This window comes from Onychomys torridus, unplaced genomic scaffold (genome assembly GCF_903995425.1).
Source record: "Onychomys torridus unplaced genomic scaffold, mOncTor1.1, whole genome shotgun sequence".
NCBI classification, from domain to species: domain Eukaryota; kingdom Metazoa; phylum Chordata; class Mammalia; order Rodentia; family Cricetidae; genus Onychomys; species Onychomys torridus.
This window is the reverse complement of record NW_023412898.1, coordinates 24337-37843: the sequence shown is the minus strand read 5'-3', so window position 1 is coordinate 37843 and position 13507 is coordinate 24337. Positions and strand designations below refer to the sequence as shown.

Below are 13507 nucleotides of genomic sequence, written 5' to 3'. Positions count from 1 at the left end.
AATTAAAAAAACAAGTAATGTTTGATTCGGGTAGCCAATTAGAAACAAAATTAACTCAATTGGGAGATTACCATAACATACAAAAGTCTCCTTTCAATGTCAACGAGATTCAGGCAACTTTATAGGTGAAATGAAACAAGGCACACTTTAAGAATGCACTGTGAGGTTCCACACAGCAGTCCATTGTATTACCTACAATCTGCAAATCCTTTTCTTATTCAAAGCTCAAAATACATCTGTAATTTGAAGCAAGATAGAACAGAGGTACACTTAAGGAAGAGGAAAAGCTAATGGCTTCTTGAAGACAGTGAACCACCAGGTGCGGCGGCGGAACTTGTAATCCCAGCACTTGGGAGGCAGAGCCAGACGGATCTCTGTGAGTTCGAGGCCAGCCTGGAAAGAGAGTGAGTCCCAGGAAAGACGCAAAGTTATACAGAGAAACCCTGTCTTGAAAAACCAAAAGAAAAAAAAGAGAGACAGACAGACAGACAGTGAGGCTATCTTTCTAAAGTAAAAACAACTATTCAAACTACCTTACCCAGCTAGAAGTTGAAGCATCACTGACAGTCCTTAGGTAGAGAGCAGTTGATGCTGGCAGTAGACAACCAAAAATCAGAATGGGAAAGCCCCATTCTCTCCTCTGCCAAAACAGGATGGAAAACAGTGATGGTTTTCCCAATCTCCTCTCCTCCACTGTTTTACTGACAGCCTCAATACTAGAATTCTAGCAATTTCTGTCTTAAAAGAAACCTTATTGTAGCCAAAATACACTTGAGTTTAGAAATCCTCCAGTATGCACATCTGAGAATGATGAAAGCCAATTTTGGGATGGAAAAGAGAAGGGACAGACTTTGGACAAGATGCTGGATTTCAGATTTTGGTACTATTTTTATATATATTAGCCACGCCAAAACCAACACATACACCACACACACACACACACACCACACACACCATCTACCCCAGCTGGTTTTGTGAGATTAAAAAGAGAAGGCATATGAAAGCATCCTAGATAGATTAGCATGTAGTAGCAGCTCAGTATATTAAAACAGCCAGCTTCTAATTTTATCATACTCACCCAGCACTTGGCCTTCTGCCAAGTACACATCTAAAAGTCAAAATCCTGCTATTGAGCAGGTACTCAACACAGCCAAGGGGTTGCTAATAAATACCCTTTCCTTTTTTTTTTTTTTGTTTTTGTTTTTGAGACAAGGTTTCTCTGTGTAGCTTTGTGCCTTTCCTGAATCTCGCTCTGTAGCCCAGGCTGGCCTCAAACTCAAAGATCTGTCTGCCTCTGCCTCCCAAGTGCTGGGATTAAAGGTGTGCACCACCACCGCCCAGCCTACCCTTTCCTTTTTATCTGTGACATTAATTAAATGTTAACAAGTCAAATAAGCAAATGTTCCTGATGAATGTCTGTTTTCAGTGCTGGAGAGAGCACTTGCTCTTACAGAGGACCCAGGTTTGGTTTCTTAGCACACACCACCAGGCAGCTCAGAACTGCCTCTAACTCCAGTTCCAGGGTATCCAACACACTATGCTAGCCTCGTAAGGTACTAGCACAAATGTGGTGCACTTACATGCAGGTACTCAACAGACACATAAAAAATCTTCGGAAAATGAATGTTGCACTTTCTCTTTGCTAACCAAAGACCAAATGAACCTTTACCTTCATCATCATCATCCGCTCTTTCTCGTCCAAGGCTTGTCTTTCCAGCTGTCCTGCTACCTCATCTACGGAGGCTCCTGATTCTTTCTCAGGTTCTTGTTGCACTGCTGGTCAGACAAAACAGGGCAAATGTAATGAAGGACTTTACCACACCTGAACATATTCTAATGATCCTGCACAGTTCATAAATCCTTTCACAATAAGCAGCACAAGGAAACAAACTGAAACACTATTAATACAGACTGTTAAACACGGCCTTCTATACCTAAGTAGTGCTGCCCCGCAATTCATTCTAGAAAAATCTCCATTCACATGATAGCACCTACAGGATGCATGGAAATGTAAGTTGGTCCCTATTCTTATGCAGTTTAACCTTAAAGGTTGTAAGAATTAGATGGCAATAAATATTTTAATTACTAAATAGATATTTAAAATAGGCAATACATGCTGAAGGCCTCAGGAAGAGGATTTATTACACATCAGCCGGGCAAAAAATCAAATAAATAGGAAGACAACCCATTAATAAAATACAAGTTTTTAGAAACATTTAAGCACGCCTGAGTAATTACAATCCGGCTGCAGTAGCAATATGTCTACATAAACACATTCTAGCACATTCTGGTTACTGAAGGAAGATTCCATTGAGAGAGACAACTATTAAAAAATATTAGGAAGCCGGGCAGTGGGTGGTGGCACACGCCTTTGATCCAGAACTCTGGCGGCAGAGCCAGGAGAATATCTGTGAGTTCGAGGCCAACCTGGTCTACAGAGTGAGATCCAGGAAAGGCGCCAAAGCTACAAAGAAACCCTGTCTCGAAAAAACAAAAACAAACCAAATATTAGGAACAGGCAGGGGGATCTCTGTGAATTGGGGGCCAGCCCTGTCCACTGGTGGAGGGGTAGAGTTCCAGAAGAGCCAGTGCTACATAGTGAAACCCTCTCAAAAACCTAAAAAAACAAAAAACAAAAAAAAACCTAAAAAAAACGACCGGGCAGTGGTGGCCCACGCCTTTAATCCCAGCACTGCAGAGGCAGGCTGATGGTTGTGAGTTCGAGGCCAGCCTGGTCTACAGCGCGAGTTCCACAACAGCCAAGGCTACACACAGAGAAACCCTGTCTCCAAAAACAAACAAACCCCCAAAACCAAGGGTACAACTCTTACGCTATCACCAAATTTCTATCCACCATCTATCTACCAAATTTCTGAAAGGTGGCTAAGTCCTCTGCAACTTTTCTTAATTCAGAAACCCCATTTTTTCTCTCTCATTCCTTATCTGGGGAATCTTAAGTACGAACAGGTGAAAACAACTTTGTACTGAAACGAAGGCTGCTTGTGCAACAAAACCTTCTCAAGATCAAACACGTTCCTGGTTAACATGGTCCGGCTGTAAACGTGCCGCTGTCTTCCTTCGCCTTGCCGGGGTTTTCGGAATCACCGGTTAAGGAAACCCATTCATACCACAGAATACTCTGTCTACACGGCATGCAAGTTGCATCAAAACGCCTACAAACCCGAACGCTCGACTACGCTGTGAGATAAAAGCACGTGAAAATTCGCACCGCCGCCAACTGTCAGTGACACGAGTCTGCCCGGAAAGACACAACACACACTCACAGACGCCACACCCCAAATCTGCAGTCCCCGGCTAAAAGCCCCGGCGTAAATGCGGATGATTGTGTGCGGAGGACGCCCAGTCCGGGCAAGATGCTCGACCACCCCGCCCCCACGCTCGACGAGACGAGGTGTGGGGTCCAGCCAAGCAGGCCGCGACCAGGGTCAAGAAGGGCTTCTTTTGGAGGCGGCGGCCAAACCGCGTGGAAGATGGTGGAGCCGAACCCCGTGCGCGTCTCGGGTCCGTGACACGGACTGCGTGGGAGCCGAGTTCGCGCTCCGTGACCCTAATAAGTACTCTCATCCTCCACCTCCACCACCCCCCATCCCTGGGCGGGCCGCGGCACCGGAGGAAGCCGGCCCACGCCACTCCGCCAAGGCCCGGGGATTAACCAGGGCCCCGGTCACCCGGGCCCGGGCCCGAGCCAAGTCGTTTCGGCCATTCCTGGCAGGGACGGCGAAAACATGACTGCTTTACCTGACACAGCCCCTTTGCCCTTCTTCTTCTTCCGTCTTTTCTTCTTGGCGGCTTCCTCGGCCGTGCTGGAGGTTCCCTCTTCCCGGTCGTCCGGGTCGACGTCGCCGTTCAGGTGGCTCCCGAAGGACGCTGCCTCCTCCTCCTCCACGCCCGCCATGTTGCCCGACAGAGAGAGAGAGAGCGAGCGAGCGAGGGAACGAGAGCGAGAAGGAGAGGACCCGCTCCTTCTTCACCCACCTCCACCAGCGACGCCGGAAGTCGCTCTCGATGGTCCGGGGCGCAGGGGATGCTGGGACGGCGGAGGACTCGGCCCGCACGCGGCCGGAGCCCCGCCCCCTCGTCCGGCTTAGCTCAGCCCGCCTCCGACCTGACACCTAGGGCGTCCCCCGTGCGCATCTTCCGGGCGTGGCCGAGGACTTCCGAGCACGAGAAATTTAATGTTCCCGGTTTTTAAAAATCCTACAGGAAGCGAATAGAGGGGGGTAAAAAAAATTTATATATATATACACATATGAGTTTATTATACACATTCCTGATGACTCAAAGACTGTGTTAAATTCGCTGTCACAGTTTATGAAGACGCTTGGGATAGGATTCTACCTTTCTTGAACCAACCTCGCAAGATTCAAGATAGGATGGTCTCTTGGGGGCGATAATCCCTTTAATCCCATCACTCAAGAGACCAACCTGGTCTACAGAGGGAGTTTGGGACAGCCAGGGCTACACAGAGAAACCCTGTCTCAAAACACCAAAAACAAAAAAACAGAAGCACATTATTTATCTCAAAGGTTCAGGCAGTCCTTCTCCAATCCTCCTGAAAACTACCCTTTCTTTCCCCCCCAAATGTATGTCTAGATTTCACATTTCTTTCTCTGGTTAAGAACTAGCGATATTAGCCGGGCGGTGGTGGCACACGCCTTTAATCCCAGCACTCAGAAGGCAGAGGCAGGCGGATCTCTGTGAGTTCGAGGCCAGCCTGGGCTACAGAGTGAGTCCCAGGAAAGGCGCAAAGCTATGCAGAGAAACCTTGTCTCAAAAAAAAAAAAAAAAAAAAAGAAAGAAAGAAAGAAAAGAGAAAAAAAAGAAATCTATACATGTAAGCCAGGCGGTGGTGGCGAAGGCACACACCTTTAATCCCAGCACTCAGGAGGCGGAGGCCAGCCTGGTCTACAGAGTGAGATCCAGGACAGGCTCCAAAACTGCACGGAGAAACCCTGTCTCGAAGAAACAACAAAACAAAACAAAAATCTACACGTGCACATTAATGCTTAAAAGATAAGCAGGCAAAGTCAGCAATGAGTAAGGAGAGCTTCACTGTACATCATGGGAAAGAGAAAACACTAATTCTAGTTTAGAACATTCAATTAGCAACAGCTAAGTGTCTCTGAAAACTCACGTCCTTTGAACCACAGTTTCTTACTATAAAATAAGAGGGACCTGGACATGGTGGTACACACAATCCTGGCACTTGGGTGGTGGAGACGAGGGGATCTTGAATTCAAAACAAGCCTGGAATGCCAGGCAAGACTGTCTCAGTAACTGAAAATGAAAAAGAGGGCTGTGAGGGTGGATTAAATGAAATGACCTTGATGATCTGGATCTCTGTCAATAGTGTGCCCTCCACTTCCATCCCAACATGTGATAACTTAGGGCATTTCCAGAGTGAATTAGCTAACTCAGGCTGCTCGAACAAATACTAGGTAGTTGGGGATCGAAGCCTATTTTCTTTGGGTGGCCCCAAAAGAAAAAGCCCGCTACAATCATGGTTAGATGCTGTGTCCCTCTTCTGGCTGGCGCTCCTCATCCTAATAGATCCTGACTTTTACTCTGAAAGTGTGGTAGTTTCTAATTTTTGAAGTTAAAGCGTCTTTGTGTATCATTACGAAGTGACAGGGAGGAGATGGGGTTTTGCACCTTGATACTAATTTTCAAAGGCAACACAACATCAACTCTTAAAACCTTAACCGGCGCCGGGCGGTGGTGGCGCACACCTTTAATCGCACACCTTTAATCCCAGCACTCGGGAGGCAGAGCCAGGCGGATCTCTCTGAGTTCAAGGCCAGCCTGGGCTACAGAGTGAGTTCCAGGAACGGTGAAAAGCTACACAGAGAAACCCTGTCTTGGGGGGGGGGGATTTAACCGGCAATAAGATCTTTAGGTCTGATGGTCTCTGTTCTAAAGAAAACAGAGGTGGTAGAGGCTCGATGACAGAAATATTTCTGAAGTATAGTTAAGAGAACGTAATAGTCCTTGACCTTGGAATGGGGAGAAGCAGGACATCCAGGTTTCTGGCCAGGGTTCCTGGGTGGAGAGTAGCAGCTCTCATCGAGATAAGGAACGAAGGAGGCCGAGAAGACTTTGGACAAGGCAGAGTGAAAGATAAGCTGCCTACATCCTAAGTCGGGGATGCCTCCTGGGGAAGCAGACAGATACCCAGCAGTCAGTAAGAAAGGTGGAGCTAGAGATAGGGATACTAGCGACATTGGGTAAATGTGGCGAAGACTTGAGAGCTCAGTGCCCAAGATGCAAAGAAAAACCAGGAGGACGCTGGTGTTTTCAAGTTTTGTGTGTGTGGATGGGGGTGGGGGATTCTGTCAAGGAGAACTCAAAGGAATGTTCAGACCAGAAGAAGCTGTAGAAAATGATGAATGCAAGTAAAGAGCTACATGTTTCATGAAATAAAAGTTGGGTCAGGCATATCAACCGCTACAGAAGAGTAAATGGCACAGTCTCAAAAGATAGGGAGCCCCTGACACTTCCACAGAACAGTTTTGTTAGGCGATACGAACAAAGGCCATTAAGGAGAAATTGGGTTTCCCTGTCCTGCTTGAGGATCAAGGATTTCAAACCCATTTCACTAGTGACTTGTAATTCTCTCCTTAATGTTCTGGAGCAGACTTTTCTTGAAATTAAACATGTCTCCCATGCACTCTATAACAGAGCTGGGTTGAGAATGGTGTACAAGGCGTGAGGAGACAGGAACTAGAGGCTTTTCAGGCTAGGAGTCCCTAGGTGGCTTGTTCCTTTGTCTCTCTGATCTTTCAGCATTTACCCCAATACCTGGCTCCAGGTTTTTTATTAGAAGGGCGATTTAAGATTCGAGCAACAATTTTCCCTATCTTGAAAGCATTGGATGGCATCTTAAATTACCTGTACCTTGCTATGGATCATTAGCTTCTTTTTGCAATTGCAAGATAATTAGATACTTATCAGTAAAATTCTCCACCTTCCCCCATAATCTCTGTGTAGATAACCTCTGTGCTACCAACTTGACACAAGCCAGAGACATCCAGGAAGAGGAAACTTCAGCTGAGAAAATGCATCCCTCAAATTTGCCTGTAGGCAAATCTATAGGGACATTTTCTTGATTGAATAAATGATTGATGTTGAAAGGGCTCAGGTGACTGTAGGCAATGACACCCTTAACCAGGTGGTCTTGGGTGGTATAAGAAAGCAAGCTGAGAGCTGGGCGGTGGTGGCACACACCTTTAATCCCAGCACTTGGGAGGCAGAGCAAGGAGGATCTTTGTGAGTTCAAGGCCAGCCTGGTTTACCAAGCAAGGTCCAGGGAAGGCACAAAGCTACACAGAGAAACCCTGTCTCAAAAAAAAAAAACAAAAAACAAAAAACAAAAACAAAAACAAAAAAAAAAAGAAAAGAAAAGAAAGCAAGCTGAGCCGGGCGGTGGTGGCACACGCCTTTGATTCCAGCACTCAGGAGGCAGAGCCAGGTGGATCTTTGTGAGTTCGAGGCCAGCCTGGTCTACAGAGGGAGTTCCAGAACAGCCAGGGCTACACAGTAAAACTCTGTCTTGAAACCCTCTCCCCTTGGGTTGGGGATTTAGTTCAGTGGTAGAGCGCTTGCCTAGCAAGCACAAGGCCCTGGGTTCAAGCCTCAGCTCAAAACAAACAAACAAACAAAAACCAACCAAGCAAACAAACCCTCTCTCCGCCCGCCCCAACAAACAAAAGAATGGAAGCTGTGTAAGGCATGAATAACAAACCCATAAGCCTGTTCTTTGGTGGCTTGTGCTTCAGTTCCAGCATCTGGGTTCCCGCCTTTGACTCTGATCTGGATGCGTAAGTCAAATAAACCCTTTCCTTCCCAAACTACTTTTGGACATGCTGTTTTAATCACAGCAGCAAAAAGCAGATTACCCTCCGTGTATTGAAACTGGATGGAGAAAACATTCGTAATTCCGAGCAATACGGCTAAGATGGCAGGAACATCATCACTCTGACAGGAGCTGAAGGGACTGTTTAAGGGTCCCTGGAAGAAAAACAGGGTAAAATACTGTGCCGAATGCATTCTAGCCGGTTTCCCTCTCTCTGACATCTGCTGTGTGTCAGTGAGACCACCTGGCCCGACCTGGCCCCTCAGTGGAAAAGCCAGGGGTGAGCAAGCATCTTATTTCCTTCTTCCTTTCTTTTCTGTTGAGAGCCATAATGGTGTTTCCTCTGGGCCAATGTGAACTAGTCATTTTCCTTCTCTTGCCCAGTTAGTGGCTGTGTAGGAGGTTTGTTCACAATCAGTTTCTACATCATGGTAGAGAGCTAAAGTCCTGAGGGAGATCTTTCAGTCCCATGTTGCAGGCTTTATTATTATTATTATTATTTTAAATGTAACATGTATCCGTTTGTTTTTTGCCAGCAGGAACGTATGTGCACTCTATGGGTGCTGTTACCCTCAGAGCCCAGAAGAGGACCCAGACAGACCTCTTGCCTGTGGTTTATTTTAGGCAACAGCATGTGTGGCAATTTTATTCAGTGAAAACTGTTGGAACCTTCTGGAAAGTTTTCCTAAACCTTAAAAAAATAAGCAAAGTCTAGTCTCTTTACACACACACACACAGAGTCTTTTTCATTTGTTCTGAAACAGGATCTCTCTTTGTAGACCAGGCCTCCATGTTGAGTCCCAGGATTACAGGCAAGTACTATCAGACTCGGCTCTTCTGATAGTCTGGGATAAAATGTGCAGAACACAGAACGGAAAGATGCAATGATGCTGAGCCCACGGTGACTGACGGTATCAGCCACCAACTTGAGGAATCCTGGAGTCTATCTCCAAACATGTAACATAGTGCATCTGCATTGTTAGATTCGGAGGTAATGTCTCAATTGTTACACACTCTAGCATAGCAGTTTGTAACCTGTAGGTCACCTAAGACCATTGGAAAACACATATATTTACATTACGATTCATAGCAGTAGCAAAATTATAGTTATGGAGTAGCAACAAAACTAATGTAATGGTTGCGGGGTGGCGGGGGAGGCCACCACAATATAAGGGACTGTATTAAAGGGTCATCACCTCAAGAAGGTTGAGGCCACTGCTCTGGCAGGACTCAGTGCTCATGTGCTAATTTTCTTTTGTTGGTGGTGGGATTTTTTTTTTTTTTTTTTTTTGGTGTTGTTGTTGTTTGTTTTGTTTTGTTTTTTTTTTGAGACAGGGTTTCTCTATGTAGTCTTGGTGCCTGTTCTGGATCTCTCTCTGTAGCCCAGGCTGGCCTCAAACTCACAGAGATCCACCTGGCTCTGCCTCCTGAGTGCTGGGATTAAAGGCATGCGCCACCACTGCCCGGCAACTTTCTCTATCTTTACTAAAGCTTCCAGATCAACTGATGAACTTCTCTAAAGAAGAATCTTTTACTCTTTGAGAAACCTCGGTTTTTTGCTTGCCTTTCCCCACGGCAGATGATGAAACCCCTAGACCAGACATCTTATTAGGTTCTTCATCTAGACTTTCAGTTAATCCTTCCCTTTTAGACCCCCGCATACCCTACTGTCAGGCAGATTCAGTGTCTGAAGGTCCTATGTTTCCTTGGTAGACCTTACAGGGCCGATCAGATCCCTCTTCACCAGTGACTTATTCTACCCAGTGCTGGACTATGCCTCATCCATTCTATGTCATGATGCCACACACATACCCCCAACACACACACAAGCACCTACTTCATGTTTTTCTGACTTTCAGATAGAAAAAGCCTTACAGCTCACATCCTCTGAAGCCTTGCTCCAATTCTGTGTGTTGTAGACTGCCGTTTTTCAGTTTTTCACTGCCATTACGTTAACAAGGTTCTAGGAGCTTGCTAGGGTCTCCATCCTTATATCTGAGTGACTAAGGAGGGACCAAGATAAAGGTCATGGGTGGAATCAACTGGGCCGAGAGTTCTAAATGGAACCCTGGTACACAGCTGTTCCATGTCAGAACCAATAGATCTCTCAAAACTTGAAGTGGATGAGGCAGAAGGTAGGTTATTCTCTTTCTCTCTCTCTCTCTCCTCTCTCTCCTCTCTCTCTCTCATGTGTTTGTGTGTGATGTTACAAAATTGAACTCAGGCCTTCCTTGTGAGTGCCAAACAAGTACTCTATCACTGAGCCACATTCCCTAGTACACATAGGAACTTTCTTTTAGAAAGGCAAATTTCTAATTAAGTATATATAGCCTGTGTGTGTGTGTGTGGGGGGGGGGGTGTTGTGCACTTGTGTGCAGACCTTCAGACACCAGAAGAGGACACCAGACTGCCTGGAACTGGAGTTACAGGGACAGTTATGAGCCTCATGATATGGGTGCTTGGAAGCAGTCCTCTGAAAGAGCAGTATACACTCTTAACTGTGGAGCTCTCTCTAGCTCCCACATAGGTACTTTTTAAGGTGCACAGATATTGTTGAAGACTTCATCTCTAGCTCTTGATATCTCTAGGCTGGCTCAGATGGAAGATGGAACTGGCTAAGTTCCTTTAAAAAATATAATTCACGACAGGCAGTGGTGGCACACATCTTTAATCCCAGCACTCGGGAGGCAGAGGCAGGCAGATCTCTGTGAGTTCAAGGCCAGCCTGGTCTACAGAGCGAGGACAGGCTCCAAAGCTCCACAGAGAACCCCTGTCTTGAAAAACACACACACATATATATATATATATGGATATATAATCACTTATACCTTTTATTAAAACGTTTTATTACATATATTTAGTGGTGTGTGTGTGTGCGTACCACAGCACATGTGGAACTCAGAGGACACCTTCAGGAGTCAGTTCTCCCTTTCTACTGTGTGGGGCCCAGGGCTGGAACTCTGGTTATCAGGCCTGATGACAAGCAGGGGAGTCACATGGCTGCCTTCCATTCAGTGTCTCAACATCAGAAAGTCTGTGTGTCTACTCTGACTTTCCTTTGTTTTTCTCTTTCAGTTTGTTCGTTCATCCAAGCATTGTTGGTTTTTTGAGACAGGGTCCGGAGCTATCTCTCTGGTGACATAATGCTTCCTATGCCCGGCTGCCTTTGAACTCACAACGGCCCTCTTGAGAGCTAGGATTACTGACAAGGACAATCACAAATCGCTTTCTGGTGCCTTTGAAAAACTGTCCTTGTTAGCAGCCTCGGGCCTGGCATAGCTAAGTTCCTCCTGATGCACCAACTAACATTTGCCTATGTTTATGTTCTGGCTACAAGCGAGCACAGATTTTTTTTTTCTTTTCTTTTCCTCTGTCTCTGTCACTCTCTTTTTGAGACAGGGTCTCACTGTATCCCTGGCTGGCCTGGAACTCAATATATAGATCAAGGTGGCCTCAAACTCACAGAGATCCACCTGCCTCTGCTTCTTGAGGGCAGGGATTAAATCATGGGCCATCACACCCTGCCCTAAAATTTTCTCTTTAACAAAGGGCTCATCTTTTAAAAAATTTTTATGTATATGAATGTTTGCATGCATGCATGTATATGTACCACATGCATGCTGGTGCTCTCGGAGGCCAGAAGAGAGCAACAGATCCCCTGGAACTAAGGTTACAGATGGTTGTGAGCTACTATGTGAGCCCCGGTCTTTTGCAAGAGCAACAAGTGCTCTTAACCACTGAACCATTTCCCCAGCCCCAGAGGCTGGTCTTTAGTGAAGTTGGAAAACTCTCTTAATTTTGTTTGTTTATTTTTTGTTTTTCAAGAGTTTCTCTGTCCTGGAACTCGCTCTGTAAGCCACGGAGATCTGCTTGCCTCTGAACATCCTATAGTGTATAAGACAGCTTAGTACAAAAGATTACTTGGTCCAAAGTGTCAGCAATGTGTTTCGTCAGGGACCCCACCGTGAAAATGAAGATAGAAAGAACAATGGTGTCCATCCCAAAGCTGTGTATACCTCACTGAAAATAAAACATATAAACTTTAAAACCATTAGGCGTTTTGAATTCTCACCTACGGCCGTGGTAATTCCTTTTCAGATTTCCTGTTTCCCCTTCCTAGGTCTCATGGCAGAATGGAGGGGTTCCTTGGCACCACGCCTTTTTACTCTGGGCCTATATATTTCTTTGATCAGGTAATACTGTTGCCCATTTCAACCAAGTATACTTTGTAAAAGAATTATTCATTGTTTACCTTATGTGCATTGATGTTTTGCCTAGGTGTGTGTTTGCATGAGGATGTTGGATCCCCTGGAACTGGAGTCACAGACAGTTGTGCACCCATAACTGCTGAGCTCTCTCTCCAGCAAATGTTGTACATGTGCTGCTCTGAATGTACATGTGTGCACATGTGCGTGGTGGCCAGAAATGCCAGTCCTCAAACACTGTCCACGTTTAAAAAAATTATTCACTTTATATGTAAGGGTGTTTTGCCTACGTGTGTCTGTGTACCACATGTGTGCCTGATACCCACAAAAGCTAGAGTTATAGGTGGTTGTGAGCCACCATGCAGGTGGTAGGAACTAAACCCAGGTCCTTTAGCCAGTGCTCTTAATCACTGAGCCATCTCTCTAGCCCCATCTTGGTTTTCGAGACAGAGTCTCTCCCTGGCCTGAGCTCATCAAATAGGCCAGGCTGGCTATAATCTGAGCCCTATGGTTCCTCCTGCTTCAACTTCTCCAGCACTGGGCTTACAGGAGCATGCCCCTGTACACACACACACACACACACACACACACACACACACATACATGTGTGCATGCACACACACACACACATGTACATACACATACACACATACACACACATGCACACACATACACACATACACACACATACACACACACATATACACACATACATATACATATACACACACGCATGTGCACGCACACACACGCACACACATGTACACACACATACACACATACACACACACGCACACACATACACATATACACACATATACACACATACACACACATACACACACATACACACACATACACGCACGTGCATGCACACACATGTACACACACACACACACACACACACACACACACACTCGGGTTCGGAGGCTTGAGCTCAGCTCTCGTACATACATGGCAAGCATTTTACCAATTCGGTGATGCCCCCAGCCCTTACAGCTTGCTTTTTGAAAAACACATTCCCCTTTAATCAGCATTTTGCCTCTACCTTGTAACACACACTTTTGTTTTTGCTTTAGTTCAAACCGAAACTAAGAAAGTGGAAAAAGGAAACACAGGAAGACCAATTCTTGTTCCCAAAGGAGAAGGATGAGTAAAGCATTTGGAGTTCCTCTTTAACTTCTATTCTTGACGTTTGCAAAGGCTTGTCATGCAAGGCTGACCACCTGGGTTCCCACTTCCTCACTTCCCCAAGGAGTCACCACTACAGACCCCGCCACGGCTGTACTCAAGGGTTGACTCAAGCATATTCATCACATTATATGTGATGAAACGCATCACTGATTTCTTCATGATTTTGCAGCAAACCAACCCTATCCCTGCCTTGGGGAGTCTGCTCTAGATGTCACCTCTGCTTTCTGCATGGCTT

The 13507-nt window shown here is 45.8% G+C and overlaps 1 protein-coding gene across 1 annotated transcript; it reads right to left on the bottom strand.

The window, feature by feature from the left end:
• Positions 1-1669: 1669 nt before the first annotated feature.
• Positions 1670-4073, bottom strand: LOC118576059 (methionine aminopeptidase 2-like; the record flags this gene model as incomplete). The annotated part of the gene is made up of 2 exons (XM_036176464.1): positions 3760-4073; positions 1670-1776 (listed from the first exon to the last, which is right to left on the bottom strand). Coding segments are annotated over exons 1-2 (264 nt in total), but the record flags the coding sequence as incomplete, so codon positions are not given.
• Positions 4074-13507: the final 9434 nt, after the last annotated feature.